This window comes from Emys orbicularis, chromosome 8 (genome assembly GCF_028017835.1).
Source record: "Emys orbicularis isolate rEmyOrb1 chromosome 8, rEmyOrb1.hap1, whole genome shotgun sequence".
NCBI classification, from domain to species: domain Eukaryota; kingdom Metazoa; phylum Chordata; order Testudines; family Emydidae; genus Emys; species Emys orbicularis.
In genome coordinates, this window is record NC_088690.1 from 63,076,044 (window position 1) to 63,099,886 (window position 23,843).

Sequence of the window (23,843 nt, forward strand, 5' to 3'; positions counted from 1 at the left end):
GTTAGAAATTAAGTTTATTATCCAAAATCACCTTCCCCCCCAAAAAACCCCAACACTTCTACACCTTGGAGATTCTCCAGAAAGCTGTGAAGGGGGATGGAGGCTGGCTACTCACTGGAGACCCACTCAAGGTGCTGGACGGCTGAGTACAAAGTGTTCCCCACCAATCCGATGAGTGCAGCCGAACCAACGGCCCCTCTGTTTCGCTTTCCAGGGTCTGTAGAAAGGGATGAGAGAGCACAAAGACTGAGCTAGCTCAGCAGCGCCATGTTGCTCAGCACTATCCCATGCTACAAGGAGGTTTAATACACGTTTAACAAGGTAGCACTGGGGGCAGCGGGGGTGCAGGGCAGGGCCCAGCTTGCTCCAGAGAAACTTTGTTCTCAGCTGCCTAGTTGGTTCATTTTTGAAAGGGAAGTCCAAAAGCTTTTATGGAACATGGCCATTTAAAAGCAAGTGGGTAAGACTGTTGCAGGCTGAAACCTCCAGGCTCAGCCCTACAGATCCCTTAAGGTCTAAATCCTGAATTCAGGATTCCAAGCTTCCCCTGCTACAGTTGGTGTAACTGACACCCCATGGAGCTGCATCATCAGTTACACATAGGGGGAACAGAAGTTGACGGGTAAATGGATGAGGGAATGACTTTCACATACAGGGTCAGGCTGTATTTCCCATCTGAGTCTGCAGACTGTCACTGCTTTGGCGGCTTGTGACTTTTGTATTTCATTTTACACAAATGCTTTGTTTCTTTAACCCTATCACTTTATGACATGCCACTCAAGCCAGTTGCCCAAAGACCAATGGGGTTCCAGGGCTAGATTGCCAGGCTGTAGCACTCCACCCAGAATACCCCGCAGTGAGGAGACTGGGTCTGTGGGCTGCACACCTGTATAACTATACTTTGGAGAAAGTGAGCAGCAAATGAGCGACAGGGAATTTTAGCTCTTTTGCTTACTGAATGGTGTCCTTCCACTGTTCAGTATTTGCACTGCTTTTTGGGGAATAATCATCTGTTTTCCCCATTATCATCCAAGTATTTATAGAAGCACCAGCACCATATTAGGTAGGTGCTGTAGACACAATTAAATAGTACAGATTTGGTCCAGAAGAGCATGCCTATCATGGATTGAGGGAAGAAGAGATAGTTGGTCAGGACTTAAAGGACTTGCTCTTTAAGGCAAAGGATGCCACTTGTGTGTGATGGGAGAAGGTAACAACACACACACACCAATCTGTCTTTTCCCACTGTGGACAGAGTTTCTTTTCTTAGGAAGGGGGGACTTGTGCTGTAGTTCTAATTAGGATACTGTATCTTTGAGACTAACCTGCCTTCGCAAACTCAGAGAAGTGAACAAGGGACCAGGAACTAGAGTTCAGTCTCAGGGCGGAGCAATAGATACTATGGCACCGGGGGTAGCCATATTTAGCTCATCCTATCCCCAGAATAGAGCTCCTTTATACAGAAGGACAAGTGTATGCAGACTCTACAATGCCAAGTCTTTGCTGTCACCCCAACATGTGGGGCAAAGCCACCAGCCTCCCTTCAGTGGTACAGGAAGCCTTATTCACACACCCCCTCCCCCCACTGACTCGCAAGGCAACCTTCCACTGAAGAGGCTAGGTGGTCAGCACTGGAGACCCCATGTCTCAACTGGGGCCTCATCCTTTCAGTCTAAAGACTCACCTCCTGTGTAATAGCCATAGGCATAGAGGACTCTCCCAATGATCCAGGTGATGCCAAGCCCAACAGCAACGCGCTAGAGAAAAGCAGGAAAGAGTAAGTTTTTCTCAGCTGCAAAATCCTTAACATGCTCCTTTGGCCACAGAAACGGGTACTCTGCTTTATAAACAGTGGCTATCAACATGGTAAGGAGTCAGCGTAGAGAAGGAATCTGCATCTCTAATTCCCTCTCGTTAAGCTGTGGAGTCCTCACCCAGTCAGCAGCACCAGAAATCAGTGTCCCAGAGGAGCACAGAGTGGCAATGCAATGAAATATAGCATGTGGTGTGTATCAGTGACACGTTAACACCCCCCAACCCCCGTCCCTCCCCCAGGGAGATACAGATGTCACATTATGTCATAAAATTGATCCTGGTGTCATCGATCTGTGGCATGTTCCCTCCTTCTTGTCCACCTCCCAACATCCCCAGTGACCAGCCAGGCCCATGGCCCCTCGTATAGTGTAACCCTAATTTACCAGATGGTGGACATAAGAGTTTGGTTAACCAGCAACTGTTTTCTTCATGTGCTCCAGATCTTTCCCCTCATTCAGTGTCCTAAGCACAGTGGAGAGAGTACTACCTGGTGCAGACTTGACAGCATTAAAGGGACTATGGTAATTAGAAATGGCTAGTCCCTACAGCCACAAGTTGTTCTCTGCTCCAGGCTTGAGCCACCAGGTATGTTGAACAAAACCAACCACTTTTCGTAAGCTTCTGGAGTGGACCAGAGATAGGAACCCAGTAGAATTATCCTTCGCTCGTATATTGCAAGTAATCTCAGCAAATACAAACACACAAGAGTGGCACTTCCCCATTTGCAGACACTGCAAATTTCCACCTAACAGCCTAGTTCCTACTTCTCAGGCTGTGGTTCCAGACTAGGACCTCAGTTGAACCTGCCAGTGCTGCTGCCTCCAGTCCCTCTGCACCAGTGCTTGGCAAAGGACGGCAATTGGTTTTTGCAAAAAGTTTCAAATCTTGGCAAGTTTTTCATGAAAGTCGTCTGGATTTTGGAAGAAAAACCCAAACCTGAATGGTCCTCATTCCTTGTCCCCAGCCCTTTTTGCTAGCAGCAGTTAGAAAAAACATTTTTGGTTTCTCAATGGAAATTTTTCCAGGGAGATTTTCATTTCGATAAATGATTTTAAAAAAATAATTTTTTTGACAGAACAGTTTTTACCAGTGATCCTGTGCATGCAGCAGCCCACCATGAAGACTGGAGGGGCCTGAGGCTCACTAGGGGTTACAATGCACCCAGGCGAGCTGGAGGCAGCAGCAGCTCCAGTTGGCCCAGCACAGGTACATGATTCAAGTTGGGAGGCAGCAGCCTAATGTATGACGCGCTACACAGATCAGGAACCTGTCTTACAGAACAGTGTGTCTCAGCTGTGCAAGGTGATTGATGGCTCCCACCAGCACCTCCTGAGCAAGTACAATCATAGATCATAGAATATCAGGGTTGGAAGGGACCTCAGGAGGTCATCTAGTCCAACCCCCTGCTCAAAGCAGGACCAATCCCCAAAATATTCTTAGCAGGCCAATGCTCAAACCACTGAGCTATCCCTCCCCCCCGCTGCACAATGGGGCTAGAGTGGAGCGTGCTGAAGATTGATCAGGCAGACTTTGCCTCCTCAGGAGATCTTAGCGCATTCTCCTGCACCCAACATGAAGGAAGGGGAGAGTAGGAACAATCTCTAATCCAATCATTTCAAACCTGGCCAGGGACATGACTCACCGGGTGGTAGACTCCGCCCATGGCTAGAAAGAACAGGAAGGAGGGATAAACTTCCAATCTGAAAACAGAAGACCAAGATTAGCATTTATGACTAAACTTTTAAGAAGTTTTTTGTTTCAGTTGTTTTTAAAAAGATCTTTGTGGAAATCCAGACTATCAATCCCTGTCCACCTTCCCCCACACTTCTTAGAATTGGGCAACATATTTTAGGGAACACCCTCAGCCTGTATAGAGACCTAGAGAAAGGGACTGGACTACTCAGAAGAGGCCTCCAAGCCCAGGTTTTAGCTGCCTCTGCAAGAATGCTGTGACAACCACAGTGTTGTCAACACACAGTGTGTGCAGAAATGGGTGCACAAACCCTTGGGAATCCTGAAGATCCCAGAGCCACTGCCCAGGATCAGCAACACATTTGCTTACAAGGCCTGAAGTTCCCTTTTAAAGTCATTGCTAAATGCTAAGCCACTGTTTACTAGCGGGGGAATGCGAACACACCAGCCATCCTCGGTTTGAGAGCCAGGTCTCTCTGGGCTGGTGACCAACAGGCCAATCATTCTCTGGGAGAGTCAGGCAGTTGAACAAATGAGCCCATCAAAAGGCAAGGCACGACATACCCCACTGGAAACACAGAGCTTAGGATCTGTCCACATGGGCAAACTGCCAGGGCTGTGATATAACACGGTAGTCCCCACCCAGGTGGGGCCAGACCGTGACTGGAAATGAACCCCTGGATGAGGGCCTGTCTCACCTACTAAGCATTACGCTGCAGCAGAGCCTTACATTTTCTCAGAGCCCAATCCAGACAGATATAGACAAAGGGTTTAGCAGCAGCAAATGCTACACTCCAGGCATCGAGTACTTAATAACTTAAATCTTCAAGCCAGCACTCCGGACTGTCCATGATACTCACGTGTTCTGATGTGCACGCTGGATGCAGTTGAAGAGATGCCCATGTTCAGGGTCCGTGCTATACATGGTTGGATACTGTTAAAGACAACATAGTGTTAGCAAACACATGGAGCTCTGCGGCCTCTAACAACAACGTCACTCGCCGCTTCCTGCAGGGGCTGTTATTTCCCAGAGCACTCACCCAGGGCAAGCTGAATCTCTGCTTGTTTGGCAAGACCACCTGACTGCCTTGCGGGGTTTGGAGTCCAAGTTGTGTCATGTTGCCCTCCTTCAAGAATGAGCTGTAGGCTGCACTACAAACTCCTGGGCACATTGGCTGAACAGTGGCACGAAGTAAACCCTGGCCTCATGTCTCAGTGATCTTGCAAACGCTACTAGATGTGACACAAAATGGAGGATCTGTCCCCCCAGCTGCTACTTTAAGACTATCCTTTGGGACTTTCATCCGGGAGTGTCTACATTGGTTCTAATCCTGCGAAGCTCTCTCTTGCCATCTCCCAGCACTGAATTCATTGCCCATTGCTTCTACTCAGTCTACAACAAATGGGCATGAATGGAGATTCCCTTGCCTATACCGTGCTCACATGAAGCCCTGAGGATGGTCACGCCACATCGCAAAGCTAGCCCATAACCTTAAACAGAGACTCTCAAGTTGTGTGAAGGAACAGCCATCATGCATTGTCGGCAGGGGTGGAACCCAGAATCTGCAGTGTTGAGCTGTTCCCATTTGAACAAGAGGGGTAACTCCACTAGCTGGGAACTGCACTGAACTCTTCCTCTGTGGACCAGCCTCGAGAGAGGCGTGTAACACACTGAACGATGGGCTCCCCATACACAACACATCACAGCCGGCTTTTTATGTTCTGATCCAAATCCCCCTGAACACCCCATTCTATGCACTCATGTGTGGGGAAAGAGCAGCAGTGGTGCACATAAAACCCAGCAGCCAGATGCCGCTGCAGCCTCTTACACATCCACTGACTGGCCCTCTCTTGGGGATGTTTAAGGGCTATACCAAACAGCTCCTCCACCCCTTCTCAAGTTTCTAGAATCACACCCTGGAGGAAGTTCCCAAAGTGCCAAAGCTGCTTCCAAGCACAGTAGGCTCCACATGCCAACGTCCTGACTCTCAGCGGCAGCTGTTAATAGTGGATTCCAAGAAGAAGTTTAGTTTGCAAAAGGTCCTCTTTGCTATTGTTCCTCTTAAATGTCTCCCTTGAATTTTATATGCCCTCCTCACCTTTATTTTTAAATGCTCCTCTAAAATAATCTCACTTTCTCCTGCTCCAAATCCAAACTGGGTTTTTCCCAAAAGCAAGATCTACCCACCTAGTAGCAGGAAAAAGCATAAGTAGATAGGGCAGGGACTATATGGTTATTTGCTTGTTGCAGGTCTCTTAAGTTTCTCTGTTTCAGACACCCTTCAGCAGCCCCCCACTTAGTCCCAAGCAACCGATCTGCCACATCGCTAGCTCCACAGATCTAGCTTTGGAGATCAGAGCACAGAAACACCAGCTCCCCACCCACACACACACACAGAGGCATATTGCCAGGCTAAAGGGTGGGGAAAACCTGTGTTTATGTGCAATATTCTAAGTTTTAGAGTACCGGAAAGTCTTGGGTTTTGCAGGTGCCTAGGTTGCGGGGTGAGGGTGAATAGAGCTAGAAGGTGCTGTAGAAGGGAGGTGGCTGCCTGTGCCTAAGGACAGGTTAGAACACATCAGCAGAGCTAGTCCCATCCTGTCTCCCCCAGCCTGAACGCTCAGCCCGTTGCTGCCAGTCCTACACCTCGCCTCTCCTGGGGAAAGAAACAAGGGTGCCTAGCAGCAGGAGACCTGGCACAGCGACCAAGAGGGGGAAAGCCTTCAAATGCATCTATGTGGGTACTGGAAGGAGACTGCTGCAACTGGGAGACAGAAGCAGAGACTGGGGCTGAGTCAACAACTCTCTTCCACTGATTTCAAATCTTAAGGGTAAGAATACCCACTGTGAGGGTTATTGCAAGCACCCCTCTAGGAGGATCATACGAACGATAAGGGAATAGCTAGCACTGTGGGGGCAAGCTAGCTAGGGCTCTGGCCCAGGCAATAATGGGGAATCACTGCACAGTTCTGAACTACTTCACCTCACTATTTTCTCCCATTTAGGACTGGCCTACACTAGAAAATTATACTGACCCAACTACGTTACTCAAGTGTTTGAAAAATCCACACCCCTGAGCAATGTAGTTAAGATGACTTATGTCCCTGTGTAGACAGTGCTAGGTCAATGGAAGAATTCTTCTGTTGACCTAGCTGCCACCTCTCAGGGAGGAGGATTACCTATGCTGATGGGAGAACTCATCTCATTGGCATAACTAGTGTCTATACTGAAGCGCTGCAGCTGCACTGCTATAGTGTTTCAAGTGTAGACAACCCAAAGAGTCAGTGATAATGTGACTGCTGCTATCTTGGCCAACATACCGGAGACTGAATCAGGGATTCCACAGCTATAAGCATGAGACTCTACAGCTTAAGGTGAAGAACCAGGCTCTCCAACTAAGAACTGTAACAGACCCATCAGACAGGGATGTATATGTAATACACATACAGTGACTAGTGGGTTACAACAATGTTTGCTGAGTGGACCACCACCTTGGATATGCTCCTCTGCAGAGAGCTCCTAGGACATGGTGAGGCATAAGGCTAAGAGCCAAACACTGGAGAAGTGCAGTATTCTCATGATATCCCCTACTGCAATGTTCCTTATGTACTAGGATCTAGACAAGACCAGATTCCCGTTCACCAAATTACTCACACAGAATGGGGACTAGTCCACAAAGTCTTGGGTTTCCCCTAATTGCCAGTGCTTCTGCCATACTAAGCCAGCTCATGAGATGCCTGGGCCTCTTTCCTTCAAGATAGCCAGTGGAGGAGTTCTTGGTGCCTCAAGGGCAGTACCACCCACACTACAAACTCACCTCCACCTTGTACTTCTTGCGTGCCTTCGCCACATTCACAGCAAGATGCGTTATCATGATAAAGCCGGCAACACCGGTCAGGACCACATAGCCGTATTCCTTGGAGAGAACCACCATCTTGACACTGTTGAGAGAGGAGCGTTTGATTACACTCTCAGGACAGGACTGAGAATCCACAAGAGACTATTAACCCCCACTGGTATGAAAAGTCCGGATTTACTGAACAAGGACCAACGTCCTTCCAGCATGGGGACCTGGCTGCTTGAGGGAAGTGACAAATCATGGAGCTTTCAACTCTAGACTGCTTGCTGAAATCCAGCCCAAGGAGTTAAGTACTATGTGAAATGAGTCAGGGTCTCTATGTCCAGTTCATATTAGGCAAGTATGTACAGCGTAACCATCACCATCATAACTGTGTCTCCTCACTGACACTTTCAGTTGAGGGGCCATAGATGGATTGGGCCCTGGAGTCAGAGTGCCCCGTAAGTGGTTCTTTAGATCAAGATGAGGCAACCTTGGGTGGTGCATGCAATGAGACAATGGGTTGAAGCTTGCCCCAGTACCTGTGCCTGGTCTGTGACTGTGGTCTGGTATACACTTCAGTTATATCAGCAGAACCTCTTCATTGAAAAAGTTATACTAGTAAAAGCCCTAGTGTGGATTCAGTTATACTGGTATAAAGGTGACATATTGGTATCATCACCTCCCGTCCCATACAAGAATAGCTATACTGCTATAACTGCGTCCACATGGAAGGTCGTTGTTCTGCTTTAAGTGTACTGGTATAATTAGAGCAGTACAACTTTTAGGGTAGACAAGACCAATGATGGGACAGCTCTCTCTTGAGGGGTCTAGCTGACACATTTTCAATAGCACTAAATTCACTTAATTGTTTAGAATAAGTCTTAATAGCAAATTTTTAAATTCTACTGTTGCAACTGTCCTAAATTCTAGATTAGGGCCCTTGTCCTCCTCCCACTGAAGTCAATGTCAGGACGTCTGCTGACTTAAATGGGATGGTGTCACACCAGAAGACAACAGATACTGGTGACCTGAGTGGGGAGATGTTACAGGAGGTTTAACCCTAGACATAAAGCACTGTAGATGGCCTTCCAGAAGCCCTTTCATCCCAACGCTAGCTGTGGCCAAATGGTCACTGACACTGCACACAGCGTGGGGGCTAGTGGGAGGCAGAGCAAAGTTGACAAATGTACCCATGTGAGTGAAAAGGGGAAACCATACTTCAGCCCAGCTAGCCATTGGCAAGCTGAGTAATGTTCTTCCTCCCAGCAGCTAGAGAACAGTGCGAGGGAGTGGGCTCAGATTCACAAGCACACAGCAGGCCTCCAGAAGCATCTAGTCTCTGGTATTTACCAATAGTTGCACATGCAACTCCACTGGCTAACAGGAGAAGACCTTGCAGAGCTGTTATACACAAACCATGTCTCCTCATACCCAACCCCTAGCCCTGAAAATGAGCTCTCTCAGTTCAGTTGCCTCTCTCCACCACTGGGACAAGGTTCTCTCCATTTACAGGGTCAAGTCAAACCTAACTGATCCTTTCCATCTGGTGACTCCACTGTGCAGTGAGGCCTCCTATCCTTCACTGCCACAGAACCAGAGCAGTCCTGAAAGAACATGTTACCTTAGGGAACTGGCACCTGCAGCCTACCATGGCTACGCTGCCAGCACTCCTGAGCAATGGAACTGAAATTCATAAGGGAGCAGGTTTAGTTTCACACTTACAAGGATAATTATAAACAGCATGGAAAGGAATGAGGTTATCAAGGACAATGGCTTAGACTTTGCACATGAAATCTTGCAGGTAGTTATTTTAAGCATTCATGAGAACATTGAAAATTAAAGCAGATTTAAGGCTGTGAGCACGAGCAGTACCCCTTTTTATTAACAGTTACTACACATCATTTAGACTATCGTAAATGATCAGCATTTCACAAACACAACAGGTCAGCAAACTGAGGGTCAATTTTTATTATAAGCTGAATGCAGAACACCAACTACCAGTGGTGATCAGGAGTGTAGGAATGCTAGCTCCCAAATAGTTAGCCATAGTTACGGCACACTGTTTTTATGGCCACAAGGCAGGAGTGACCTTCGCCTTAGTGTCTGTGTTTGGGAAACTATTGGCTGATTTGATTCCTACCCTCGCAGCTGGTGTTCACGCGCTCAAGAGATGGGTCTGTTATCTTGTGTGCCTGTATACTGCCTGGCTTTTCTATGCGCAGGAATGTAACCACTAAGAAGTGTTGTAAACAAAGTAAGGAGAGAAATAAAACCCCCCAAAAAAGTTTTCCTAAAGGCTTTTAGCTTAAAGCTTTTAAAACTCTCTAGCTACCAAAAACCTGGTGTTCTATTTCCTTTCCTGTGTCGTCGCCACATCTGGTGACCCCGACGTGATACCCCTCTACTCACCGGCTAAATACGCCGAGCGCGCCCCGCGGCTGTTTGCCGCCCCTTATTCGTGAGTATGGGGGGGGGGGGGAACTTTCCAGTGCCCAGAAGGAGCACGCAAGAGAGTTACAAGAGATTATACGGCAGCGTTCATGTGTCGCTGTCCCGGTCGCTCATATTAAGGACCTTCTAAGGGAAATAGATCGCCAGTGCCCCTGGTATCCTGACTGCGGGTCTTTACAGCTTTTTGATTGGATACGGATTGGGATCACCTTGTATAGTGAACCCCGTGCCCCAGCTCAGCACCTGCTGCTCTGGCAGCGTTGCAAGGAGGCGCTGGAGGGGTTCAGCCCCGACGGCCTCAAGCCAGTTTCCCCTTTGCCCCCAGGTGAGGGCCGCTCCCCTCCTGCCCGCAGCTGACCCTCCCTGCGCCGCCGCCCGTGGCGGCGCCCCCCTGCCTACCGGTCGGGCGGGGGGGCGCTGTCGCCGCGGCGGTGCGGCGAGCGCGCAAGGCCGGTCTCTTGACCGACGAGGAATCCAGCTGTGGGTTCGAGGCGTTTCCCGTCTCTTGGCGGGATAATGGAAATGGGGGGCAAATAGTAGACTGGGAGGCTCTCCCCTACTCGGTTCTGCGCGAGCTCCGCAAGGCGGTTCGTGAGACCGGGGTGCGATCCACTTTCACCCTGGAAATCTTAAAAAGTGTGTCAAACGGTTATTTCTTACTCCCCCAAGATTGGAAAGACATGTGTCACATAGTGCTGTCTCCCGCGCAATACGTTGTGTGGGATAGCAAGTACCAGCGAAAGGCGCTTGCGGCAGCAGCACAAAGTGGGGGGGCTTATCTCGCTGAGCAGTTATATAGCACAGGGCAGTTTTCAAGCATCCCCAAGCAGGCGGTGGGCACGCCCCAGGCAGCTTTTCCCATTATTAGCCAGTGTGTCCGTCGAGCGTTTCGCAGGGTCCCCGCTGCGGGCAAGTCCTCTAAGTCCTTCGCGGTTACTCGGCAAGGTGCCACCGAACCGTTCCACCAGTTTATTGACCGCCTCCAAAAAGCAGTCCAAAGGCAAATTAATAACCCGCAAGCCCAGACTGAATTAATGATAAAATTGGCTTACAAAAATGCCAATGCAGATTGCCGCCGTGCCATGCAGGCAGTGGTCGGGCGCCCCGAGTATACCCTGGCAAAATTGCTGCGGGCGTGTGCTGACGTGGGCACTCAGACCCATCAAATGGCCCTGCTGGCAGCTACCCTGCACAAGGGGCAAAAGCCTCAGGGGAACTGCTTTAATTGCCAAAAGCCCGAACATTTTTGGCGGGAGTGTCGGGCCCCTGGGGGGGGGGGGGGTGTAAAAACAAATCCAAACCCCGAACAGACCAGAGGCCCCGCATGCTGTGTCCAAAATGCAAGAAGGGCTACCATTAAGCTGCGCAGTGTCGTTTAGCCAAAAGTGACAACCAGTTTTTGGCTGCCATCCGAGACAACCCCCCGGGAAACCAGTAGGCGGGCCTACGACCAGCCCAAGACCCAAGGTCGCGCCCCTCTCCGTGCACGACGTCCCCGCTGCCACAAGGGGCAGTGCAAAAATTAACCTAGTTAATCAAAAAATATGAATATTACTCTCCCCGGGGAGGTCCTCCTCATGCCGTCCCAGATCCAGGGCCCGCTGCCAAAAAGCATAGTGGGCCTTGTCCTGCCCCGCTCGTCCGTCAGCAAGCAGGGCCTGTTTATAGTGCCTGGAGTAGTAAATTCAAACTATAATAAAATTATCCATGTTCAACTGTGGAGCCATCTCCCGAAACAGCTGTTTCAGGGAGATGCCTAGGCGCAACTCATACTTGTGCCCTACTCCCTTCCGGCAAAAAAAAAAAAACGTTCCCCGAACCGGAGGCTTCGGGTCCACCGGCCAGCGCACTGTTCACCCGCAAATAACAGCAATTGTTAAAAATATTAAATCACCCCAACCCAAACGCATTTACTGCCTCAACAATCAGCCGTTTAAAAGTGTTATTGACTCTGGGGCAAACGTCACCGTCATCGCCGCCACGCAGTGGCCCGCCCATTGGCCCACAAAGCAGGCTCCGGCGGTTTGGGGTGTGGGCGGGGCGCAAAACTCGCAACGGAGTGCCCAATAGTTGGAGGTTAGGGCGCCCCAAGGCACCCGCCGCGCCCGTATCCAGCCTATTATTCTCCCCATCCACCTTAATCTGTGGGGCCGTAATTTATTAATACAGTTCACTGCCACCATCCATATTAATAATTAGGCATATGGCCCTCCCCCTCCGTTGGCTCACTAACAAGCCCGTATAAGTTGCGCAGTAGCCGCTTCCTTTAAAAAAGCTGGAAGCCCTCCAGCACTTAGTTAATAACCAGCTGCAGGCAAAACATTTGGAGGGGTCCACTAGCCCCTTTAATACCCCCGTGTTTGTAATTAAAAAGAAATCTGGTAAGTGGCGCCTTCTGCAGGACCTTCGCGCCATTAACAAAATTATACAGCCTATGGGTCCCCTGCAGTGTGGTACCCCCAATCCCAATCTTATTCCCTGTAATTACCGGTTATTTGTAATAGATTTAAAAGATTGTTTTTTTTACCATCCCCCTGCACCCTAAAAACCGGGTGCGTTTTGCCTTTACTGTTCCGGTTTTAAACCACTCCCAGCCCACTCCACGCTATCAGTGGAATGTGCTCCCTCAAGGCATGTTAAACAGCCCCACCTTGTGTCAGCACTTTGTTGCGCAGGCCTTACGGCCCTTCCGCGCAACACACCCAAATGCCTTAATTTACCACTATATAAATAATATCCTGGTAGCTCACCCCATCCTTCCTAATAACTGGCTAAACGAACTGCGCCACCAGCTTGCAGCGTGTGGCCTAGTTATAGCACCGGACAAAGTCCAGCGTCAGCCACCCTTTTTGTATCTTAGTCACCGTATGCTCCAGTCATATGCCCGTCCAGTTTGTCCCGAGTTGGTATTGCCCAACCCTCTTACGTTTGTGCAGCTCCAACAGTTATTGGGGTCCCTCAATTGGGATTCGTCCTTTTTGCCCTCTGACTACCTCCATGCTGTCCCCTCTTTTTTCTAGCCTTCGGCAGGGCCGCCTCCCCGAAAATGTTATTCCCGTTTCCCAAAAAGAGCGCCAAGCGGTCGTCCTCATTAACCGGACCCTGGCCCAGGTGTAAGTCGACCGCCGAAAAAAGGAACAGCCCCTTTTTGCCATTTTGCTTCCCACACTTCCACAACCGACAGCTGTCCTCGCCCAGGAGGGGGCGGCAGTGCGTCTTCGTTTAATTGAATGGATTTATTTGACCCACTCCCCTCCGCATACTATTCAAACACTCCCTCAACAGGCCGCCAAGCTAATTTTTAAAGTGCAAAAACAGTCCCGTACCCTTTTAAGTTAAAACCCCGTTGCCATTATTATCCCCATCCCGGCTAAAGACTGGGAACGCGCTGTCTCTTGCAGTGCCACCCTCCAATTGTCTCTTGCTGACTATGTCGGGGAAATTAAATATCGCATTCCCCCTGACCCCCGCCTTTTACTCCTACAACAATGTTATCTTCACCTCCGGCCGTCTTTGTCAACCGTCCCCATTAAAAATGCACTTACCCTTTTTACAAACGGCGGCCCAACGCGAGGTGCAGTCAGCTGGCAGGCGCAAGGCATTTGGCAAGTCCGCTTTACCCTGCCTCAGCGTTCCCCCCAGCGCGCAAAATTGGCCGCTGTCATCCTGGCCTGCCGATGCTTCCAAAATAACCCTTTTAATCTTATTACTATCAGTCTTTATGTTACTAATGTTCTTAAGTCTCTTCCAAGTTCCTATGTGTCGCCCTCCTGTAATGACAATTTGTTGGCCCTTTTTCTTACCCTGCAACAGCTTCTTTTCTCCCGCTCTAGCCCACTTTTCGTGGCACATATTCGTAGTCACACCACACTACCGGGCCTATTGACAGAAGGTAACGCGGTGGCCGACCAGGCGGTCAAATCGGTGGCCTCAATTTTTTCCTCCCCAATTAAAAGCCACGCCTTTTTTCATCAGTCCGCCAAAGCCCTTGCCAAGCAGTTCACTCTCCCATTGCATCAGGCGCAAGCCATCGTTCGCCAATGTAACCTTTGCGCTTCTCTCTCCAATAGCCCAGAGGTAAAAGTTAATCTTCGTAAAACCTCGGCCAATCAGCTTTAGCAAATAAAGGTTACACACTTTTCGCCTTTTGCCCCCTAACAGTATCTTCACGTATGTGTAGATACCTTTTCCCATTATGTGTAAATCACCCCCTAAAAAAGTAAGGCCTCTCGTCATGTTATTAATCACATAATTCGCGCTATGGCAATCATAGGTCACCCGTCCCATCTTAAAACCAACAACGGCCCCGCCTACTGCAGTTCAGCCTTTGCCTCCTTTTGTACCACGTGGAATGTTATCCACACGTTTGGTATCCCGTATAATCCCACAGGCCAGGCCATTGTGAAACGGGTCAACCGTGCGCTTAAACAAGCCCTGGCTCGCCAAAAACAGAAAGGGGGGATTCCAGTAGGCCTTCCTCCCCGCCAGGAATGGCTGGCTGCAGTGCCTTTTACCCTAAATCATTTGAATTTGACTGACTGCCCAGATGGGGTAGACCTCTGTTCTTTTGTCTTTCAGACCATCAGAGAAAATGGATGCCAGCTAAATAACATTCAATGTACCATGCATTTACTAGCACCAGAAACTGTCAAACCCCATTCCTCAGTTCAACCTACATCTGCAGGATCCCGAGCGTCCTCGCCAGCGCCCCCCGCGGGGGCCCCCGCAGCGCATAACCTGGGGACAGGTTAAAGCCCTCTCATTGCAGGCCGAGCAGCTGCAAGTGCAGCAGCAGCTAAAACCTACCGCAAAAAATTACCTTGTGACATTGTTAGCTTGCCTTAATGCTAATTCACTCCTTATTTTGTGTGTATTGGGAAATGTCCTGTTGGCCCCTGGCTGCCAAGGCGAACCCCAAATAAAGCAGCGGCTGCAGTTTAACATCTAAGTCCACCTGGCAGAAGTATTAAATCAATCTGATTTCTGCCTGGCCGTTGCCCCGGAAATGCAAGGTCTGTTAAGTACTTGCCTTGTTCCTGTCTGCAAACCACCCAGCAACATCTGGGGTGTGAGACAGTGAAAGAAATGTGCTGTTTTAAGCTTACTGATAATAGTAATTGCATGCAATAACAAATTAATATACTAAAATGTTATGTTTAAGCTATCCGCCAGGACGTTTTTCTTCCTTGGTGGAATTACATTTAGTTATAGCCACCCTTAAAATAAATAAAAACCCTCTTATAGTATAGAGTCTTAATTTTAATTTTTGGCGTTTTACTTTGTTGCTTTGTTTAGCATATACCCAATCTAGTAATATTATGTATGCTACCCTACAAAAGTGCTTTGTCTAAACACCGCATATAAAATAAAATAGGGGGGGATGTAGGAATGCTAGCTCCCAAATTGTTAGCCATGGTTACGGCACACTGTTTCCATGGCCACAAGGCAGGAGTGACCTTCGCCTCAGTGTCTGTGTTTGGGAAACTTTTGGCTGATTTGATTCCTACCCTCGCAGCTGGTGTTCACGCGCTCAAGAGATGGGTCTGTTATCTTGTGTGCCTGTATACTGCCTGGCTTTTCTATGCGCAGGAATGTAACCACTAAGAAGTGTTGTAAACAAAGTAAGGAGAGAAATAAAAACCCCCAAAAAAGTTTTCCTAAAGGCTTTTAGCTTAAAACTTTTAAAACTCTCTAGCTACCAAAAACCTAGTGTTCTATTTCCTTTCTTGTGTCGTCGCCACACAGGAGCAGCATTTTTCTGCTCCGATACTCAGAAGGGATACTGCTCTCCACCCACAGACTTCATCTCTGCCTGTCACCTGGGTCCCTGGCAGGGGCTTTATTTGGGGCTACCCTGAGAACGTCTCACAGGCCGCTACTACTACAGAACACGACAGCGCCATTACACAAAGGCTTTCACCCACGGAAGCAGACACCCATGCTCTACTGAGGCTGGTTAGCCCACAAGTGAGATTTGAGGCCTTATGATTAGTATTGAAAAGACTTGCACTGCATAAGACCAGCCTGTCTGAATGACTGCCTGTCCCAGAGGCTGGAGCTGTGGAGTATAGGCAGAGCACTTCTGAAATGCCCTCTCCTTCCACAGGCACTAGGGCCATACTGCATGTAGCACTCTTAGGGTTTGTCTACACTACCACGCGGGGTCGATCTGAGATACGCAACTTCAGCTACGTGAATAGCGTAGCTGAAGTCGACGTACTTAGATCTACTTACCCTGGCGTCCTCACTTTGGTAAGTCGACAGCTGACGCTCTCCCATCGACTCTGCTTGCGCTCCTCGTTCTGGTGGAGTACCGGAGTCGACAGGAGAGCACTCAGCGGTCAATTTATGGGGGCTATACTAGATGTGATAATCAACCCCCACTGGATCAATCGCTGCCTGCTGATCTGGCGGGTAGTGTAGACAAGCCCTTAGAAGAGACTCCAGAGGTTTCACTTGTGTTAATTGAGGGGTGCTTTATTGGCTGTGTTGGAGGAGCCCTGCCCCCATTTTTGTACCAGCTTTGGCTCAGTGAAACACCCAAATAAGTTACTAGTTAAGAATACTGTTTAAAGGGGAGTCACTTCTCAAACCTGCTAGGATCATCTGGGTATCTTTCACCTTATCAGTTCCCTGCTATCGCAAAGGTGTTGGGCACAGGCAATGCCTCAGTTTCTCCTATTCTCTGCCCGTTTCACACAACAGTTTAGTCTCCGATGGACTAAAGTGCTTTGGTTTCACTATTGTCATTGTGCTTAACACAGGTATTTGGATGTAGTTTAAGGCCTGTGATATTCAGGTCAGACTAAATGATTTAATGGCCCCTTCTATGAAACGATGAACCCACCACCTTGGGGCAGCATCCCTTCACGTTTCTGTTAAGTCAAAATTACCATCTCAATTTCAGCTCTATACTAAGACTCATTCATACAGGGCCCTTCACTAGAAAAGGGTCAGAGTCCAACAATCAAATGCAGCACCCCGACTAAGGAACTTTAAAAACTTATATTGGAAGATTAAAGCCCACTCAGCTTTCCAAATAGCTAACTAGATAGATCATAGGGCCTCGTGAAGCCAAACGACTCCCACTGAAGCCAGTGGGGCCATGTCTACGCTAGGGAATTTTACAGAAGAATTCCTGCTTGTTCCAACACTGGTTCAGCTGAACTGGTGTTAAGCACCATCATAAGCCCTAGTGTAGACAAGACTGCACTGTTTTTACCAGTGTCAAACCTGCTGAATGGGTAAAAATGGGTCTGGCTGCAGAGGCTTGTGTTTACACTATCGCCTCTTCATCTGAACTGGTAGGATATATATTTTGTAAGGCTCCCCCCAAACAATGCTTCTGAATCTTTCCATTTACTTTAGTGGAAGTTGGTCGGGGCCCCATAGTTGGTCATTTGTATGTTCCCACTTGCAAGTATTCAGAGCAGAGGCTAACAACATTATAAGTCAATAATATACTTTAAAATCATACCAGGAGTGCACAAAGATTTTTTTAAAGTTAGAATGGTATGGTCCAGGTAATCAGGTTTTATTAAAAAAAAACCATGTACAACAGCATTCTGCACTGATTATCTCCAAACACAGATTGGAAACATAGACCAAAAATCACAGAAATTGCTAGGAATAAAAGCATAACGTCTCCACATTAGGATTACTAGGCAGACACTGATGCGAACAGTTCACCAATATAGAGCAGTCTGGAACATCTGTAAACTGGGTGCGATCAAACAACATGCATTTTTATAGCCAAGTGCAAAGGCAGACATTTAAAAACAAAGAATGTAGGTAACACTTACAAGAAAGCACTGACTCTGAAAAGGACATGGGGATCATTGTAGCTACCAAACTGAATATGAGCTTTCAGAGCAATAGGGTGGCTAAGAAGGGCTAAACCGATACCTGCATGTATAAACAAGGGGATATACTGAATAGGAGCAGGGGGGGTGATATTATGTCTGTATAAGACACTGGTCAGAACATTACTGGAATACTTTGTCCAGTTCTGGTGTCCACACTTTAAAAAAATGTTGGAAACTTGGAGACAATGCAGAGAAGAGCTACAAAAAATTATTCTAGCTCTGGAGAACACAGAGATCGATTTAGCTTATCAAAGAGAAGGTTAAAAAGTAACTTGATCCTGGTCTGCAAACCCCTGCACAGGAAGAAATCAGATACTAGAGAGCTCTTTACTCTAGCAGGCAAAGGCCCAGCGAGTTCCAATGACTGGAAGTTGAAGTTAGATGTATATTCAAATTGGAAATGAGATGCAACATTTTAAACAGTGAGGGTGTAGTAGAGTGGTCATCAAGGGATTAATTGGGTTACTCAAAATATTATGGGTTGGAGCCATGCTCCACCCCTCCCTTACTTCCTATTTAGTGTGCCCCCCTCCTGTTTGCATGTAGTTGAATATAGCAGCACTTTCCAAGCCTGAAATACTGTAAGTAAAATGTGTTTCTTGTGCACTGAGCAATTCCTTTACAGAAGAAGGTAATTAACCAGTGGAACAACTTACCAAAAGAAAGGGTATATTGCTCATCACTTTGAGTCTTTAGGTCAAGACCAGATGTCCAAGAACATATAGAGAAATCCATAAGTTACTGGTCTCAATACCACTCTCTTATGTGGTAGGAAAGAATAATTCACTGCAGGAATGACTAGGTGAAATTCTAGGACCTGTGTTATGCAGAAGGCCAGGCTAGATGATAACTGTAGTGCCTTTGGGCCTGGATCTGTGAATCTATAATTTTGCAATATCAAAGACACTGGAAGTCAGTTTTATTTCATAACAAAATCAAAACACATATGAAGAAGATGAGATCAAAGGTAGCCAACTTTAAAAACTGCATATGGTAATTTAAGAGTATCATCAAATGAAAAACAGTAAGGAAATGGAAACATGCTTCCAACCTTCAAAGATAGTAGAAAAATAATAATGAGAAAGTTACTTGTAAGCATGTCACTGAGTATGTTACAGGCGCATTGCTCACTAAACACATGTTAACCAGATAAATAGTCAAAAGGAATGACTAAGCAAGGAGTAAAAAAGTGTTCTAAGGAAGAGTCTGCAGACAACATCTGAAGACAAGTGTGGGAATACTGATAGCAACATAGAGACACTTTCACCTGATGCATGGAGTCTTACCTCTGCTTCACAGTGGCATAAGTCCATAGGTCACAAGAGAGTCTTAATGACCTTGGCATTGTAACACTGCTATAGATGTTGCAAGTCTGGCTTTTCATCCTGACTCAGCATTGCTGGAATAATTCTGCTAACTGAGCCAGGACTGAAGAAAACTTTGATAGGTTACCTCTGTGCACAGTCAATCATCAGTTTAGCAGTAATAGAATCGCAGTTACAGTGCAGTGAGCCAACTGATAACTTTTACAACCACATGGCATAGAACTACTCGGGGTTGAGTTAGCTGGAATGATCATGTTCAGTTGTAGCAAAGGCCAACACAATCATAGGTTATATCAAAGTCGATATTATAACAAACATTATATGCTTGTACAAGACTACACGGAGGTCACACCCAAGTACAGTAAAAGCAGGCAAAGGAATTCAACAGGACTCAACTTGAGTCTTATTTTTATGACCTGCAGATACACAGTGTATTTCAGCACCCTTTGACCGCAACCACACAGACTCTGCTAACAAACTGAATGACGTGGGTCATGAGGCTGAATTCATTCCCCCTGAATTGCAAGTACTTAGGGCTTATCTACACAAAGAAGTTCTTCCAGAATAAGGTAAAGCGTGAATTTAAAAGCAACAACTATTCCAGACTAGTCAGCATGAGGAGTTATCCCAGAAGAGCTATAGCAGAATAGTTATTCTAGAATAGCCACGGCCAGTCAATTTCCCCAAGTAGACAAGACCTTAGAGACTTGAGACAACTTGAGCTCAAAGGATTGAAGAGGATGCAGACCACTACATATTCCAAGACTCAAAAGCTTGTAGCAGCTCAGAAGGCAACTAATAGTAATGAATAAAGAAACACACTCAATCTACATTGTAATTAGTAATAACACATATTAGTTATCTAGACTGTAAACTCTGAGACAGAGCCTGAAGTTTGTCTGCACGTTTCTCAGCAAAGTGCACAGTGCGCTACTACTGGTGCTTTACAACCAGTTAAATATTTTGTCTCTCTAGGACCAACCCAGTAAAAATCTCACAGCACTTTACAAACATTAATGAATTCACATTAAACATTTCATTAGCTTGGAGATAAGATTATTCAAGAGCATTTCCTTTCAACACCATCACTACAAACCAAGGGGATCACTAGTTAAGGCCACAAGTATCCAGAGCAAACTCAGTGCACATGTATTACCAACTATACTTCACGTAACCCTCATAGGCTGTCAGCTTCACAACAGTCTCTAGCTTCCAACACATGGCCACCTACCATACTTGATTAACACTCACATGCACAGCCTTCATTTCAGATGGGAAGGAATCATGCATTTGACTGAGGCATTTTCCTTCCAGGTAATAACACACAAAAAATGTTTGGATTGAGAGATATTGGAGAAGCAGGCTTGGGGGTCAGTTGTCCAGGCTAGAAGACTTGATGCCTGGAGAACTAAGGAAACGGTGAAATCACAAGCGCTAAGAGTGAAAGCTGAGTAACTGCAATAAGAAATCAAGATGGTTCAGAAGCCACTGGTTGATTTATTTTTGTTAAGTCCTATTTAACATGAATGACTAACATTTTTAATAAAGGAAGGCTTTGTAATAGCCAGCACCTCTACAGATTCTTTTAAAGTGTTAGGGCTCAATAACTGTCCTGGAGCTACGCTCTAAAACCATGGTAGATCACACTCAACATTCCTGATATTTCTATGGTAAAACAAGCAGTACATTTTAGAAACAAACCCCAACACATTCTTCAAGCCTTCTTTATATATCATAAGTAGCAAAAAAGAAAGGGGGGGGAGCACAAGCTCAATTTAATAAATGTCCATTGCAGGTCACCTTTAAGAGAGCTCCATGCATGCAGTTTTGGTTATTATTTAGGGTATGTCTATGCTACAAAAAAAACACACAAAACCAAACACGGCAGTGAGTTTCAGAGCCCGGGTCAACTGACTGGGGCTCACATTACAGAGCTAAAAACAGCAGTGTAGATGTTCCCACTTGGGCTGGAATGCTGGCCTCTGAAACCCGGTGATGAGGAGGAGAGGCTCTCAGAGTTCAGGCTTCCAGACTTCACTCCAAATGGGAACGTCTACACTGTTATTTTTAGCCCCACAGCATGAGCCCAAGTCAACTGACCCAGGCTCTGAGACTTGCTGCCGTGGTTTTTTACTATGTAGACATACCCTCAAATTGAAGCCAATATAGACAGGTTACTTCTAGAACCATGCAGATCCTGACACAGAACGGCCTTGTAAATCTAGCAATAGATACAGGAATTAGGGCTAGTCTACCCTTGCAGCGCTTTAACGTGACTTGTGCGGTCGCGGCGCAGCACGGGGAGATAGCTCTCCCAGCACTTTAAAAAAAACCCACCTCCACGAGGGGCGCAGCTCCCAGCGCTGGGGCACTGTCTACACTGGTGCTTTACAGCCCTGAAACTTGCTGCGCTAAGGGGGGTGTTTTTTCACACCCCTGAGAGAGAAAGTTGCAGTGCTGTAAATTGCCAGTGTAGACAAGCCCAAAGCTTCAACAAAAAACTTCAAAAACAGACTTCAAAGAGAAACTGCAGAGCTACAATTTATTTCCAAATTTAACACCATTAATTTGGGCTTGAATAAGGACTGGGAGTGGCTGGCTCACTCAAAAGCAATTTTCCCTCTCTTGGTATTAACACCTCCTCATCAATTATTGGGAGTGGACCACATCCAACCTGATTGAATTGGCCCTGTCAACACTGGTTCTCCACTTGTAACTCCCTTCTCTTCATGTGTCAGTATATTTATGCCTGCATCTGTAATTTTCACTCCATGCATCTGAAGAAATGGTTTTTTTACCCACGAAAGCTTATGCCTAAATAAATCTGTTAGCCTTTAAGGTGCCACTGGACTTCTCGTTGTTTCTGTGGATACAGACTAACATGGCTACCCCTCTGATACTTGACACCATCCTAGCTGGGAAGCCTGAAAAGTTAGCTTTGTTTTGATTCTCAGGATGGACGTTCTTATATATCTGAATACTCCACTCCTTGTGAGCAATGTTCTAGTTCATAGGAACAAGAAGTTAGATGAACTCAGAGTGTGTGCCATGCCCACAACAAATCCAGTTCTCGGGGGTTTCTTGCAAGTAGGTCATCCAACAGAGATACTGGGATTAACAATCTTGCAGGCCTTTCTTCTTATGTTGTGTACATTTCAGGGTAGGTTCAAATTTGAGCTAATCAGTTTTGACAGCATCTCCTTCACTTGCAAGATCTGTGCAATAACCAATGCCTCAGATTAAAGCACAAACAGGTCTGAAATGAAAAAGGTACTGTCTGCAGCAAGTGGGACAAAAGGAGACAGACAACAGGATTCAGCATTTGCACAGAAAAGTGACATCTATCCCCCACCCTTGAGCAACCCCTCCATTGTTTCTGTGCCGCATTGGTACTGTGAAAGGAGATATAATGGAAACCCCAGTCAATGATGGGATTTTAAAATACATCTTCTGGCTCCCTATTGGGTGTCCTCCCCCAGTTATCTGATGGGAGAGGACTGGCCCAGAAACTCAGGCCAGAGTCTAATCAGTAGAGTATTGTGTGATCCACTATGACAAAGAAAAGTGACCCCTAGATTGCTCTAGGGATGTGGAACAGGAAACTGACCAGGCATTGGTTTGTGTGAGCACTGGGCTTAGGAGTGGTTTGCAGGTCAAATGGGAGGAAGTGGCCCTACAGAGGCAACAGGGAGACAGGCACCTTGGAAGCCAGAAGCCGCAGGGGCCAGTGAGCCCAGCAGAGCTGGGGCAGGAGGACCCAGAGCAGACAGGGAAGTCACCAAGAAGTGGCGGCAGGCTAGGCAGGGACCAGTACAGCCTGCAGGAAGAGCCCACAGGCTTCACAGGGAACCAGGAATGAAAGAAGCTACACACTAGTGAAGTGCAGGGGAAACAGCCAGCCTGGGGAAGCCCAGCAGGAAGCAGCAGTGTGCAGGGCCTGAGCCTACACACAGACCTCTTGGGGAGTGTCATTAAGTGGAACAGCAGCTGGGGCAGAGGGCACAGGGACACTGACAGAGCTAAACCAGGAGGAAGAGGACACCGAGGTGGCTGTAAGAGGACCGGCAACATCCCCTGGGCCAGGCCCCAGCCTCACCAAGCGCACTGAAGGGCCAAAGACAACTTTAACCTCCAAAAGAGAATGACTTTGACTTTACACAACACCCCAGCTACTAGGTCTAGAGATCCTAGGGGCTGGAAGATTATCCGTGTCCCCGCACCCCCCGGCCTACACCCAGAGTTTGGGGGCAAGGGCCCCATGGCCTCTCCTCCCACCTGGGGGAAGTGGGGGAGCCCGGAGGCGCAGAGCCGCGGGGAAGGGGGGGCTGCTTGGGGGCACAGAGCGGGGGGGGGGAGGGAGTGGGGCTGCTTGGGGGCACAGAGCGGGGGGGGGAGGGAGTGGGGCTGCTTAGGGGCACAGAGCCGACTGGGGGGGGGAGAGGCTGCCCGGGGGCGCAGAGCCGCGGGGAAAGGGGGCTGCCCCGGGGGCTGGTGGGGGCTGCTGTCCCGTGCCTGCCGGCCCGCCCCCAGGGGCACAGAGGCGGGGACATGGGCCGGGCTGCCCGCCGCAGGCCGAGGCGCCAGGCCCGAGGGTGGCTCCCAGCTGGCGAAGGAGTCGCCCGGACTCACCCGCTGCCTTTGTCGCGCGGACACGATGCCGGGAGGTGGGGTCAGCCCGGGCCCGGCCAGGGACGGTCTGAGCCAGAGCCGCGTCCGGACCCGCCCCGGGCTCCGCCGAGCCACCGCCCCGAGGGCGGGCCCGCAGCGCCGCGCACACCCGCCCCCTGGCCCTCAGCCCGCCCCACCCCGCCGTCGCCGTAGGGAGCCTCTGGGTGCTGCGGCCTCCCAACTCC

General features: G+C 48.1%; 1 protein-coding gene across 1 annotated transcript; it reads right to left on the bottom strand.

Moving 5' to 3' along the window:
* MGST3 (microsomal glutathione S-transferase 3) lies at window positions 1–23,717 on the bottom strand. The gene is made up of 6 exons (XM_065409449.1): window positions 23,620–23,717; window positions 7,326–7,449; window positions 4,368–4,441; window positions 3,458–3,515; window positions 1,685–1,757; window positions 1–217 (listed from the first exon to the last, which is right to left on the bottom strand). The coding sequence occupies exons 2-6, from the start codon at window positions 7,440–7,442 to the stop codon at window positions 108–110; spliced, it is 432 nt and encodes a 143-aa protein (XP_065265521.1). The 5' UTR covers window positions 7,443–7,449; window positions 23,620–23,717; the 3' UTR covers window positions 1–107.
* Window positions 23,718–23,843: the final 126 nt, after the last annotated feature.

Excerpts from the sequence above, each read along its gene's own strand:
- MGST3 (XM_065409449.1), bottom strand. The coding sequence starts at position 7,442 with ATGGTGGTTCTCTCCAAGGAATACGGCTATGTGGTCCTGACCGGTGTT. Across the intron at positions 4,442-7,325 it reads GCAAGAAGTACAAGGTGGAG|TATCCAACCATGTATAGCAC; the intron begins GTGAGTTTGTAG and ends TGTCTTTAACAG. Across the intron at positions 3,516-4,367 it reads CAGCGTGCACATCAGAACAC|ATTGGAAGTTTATCCCTCCT; the intron begins GTGAGTATCATG and ends TTCTGTTTTCAG.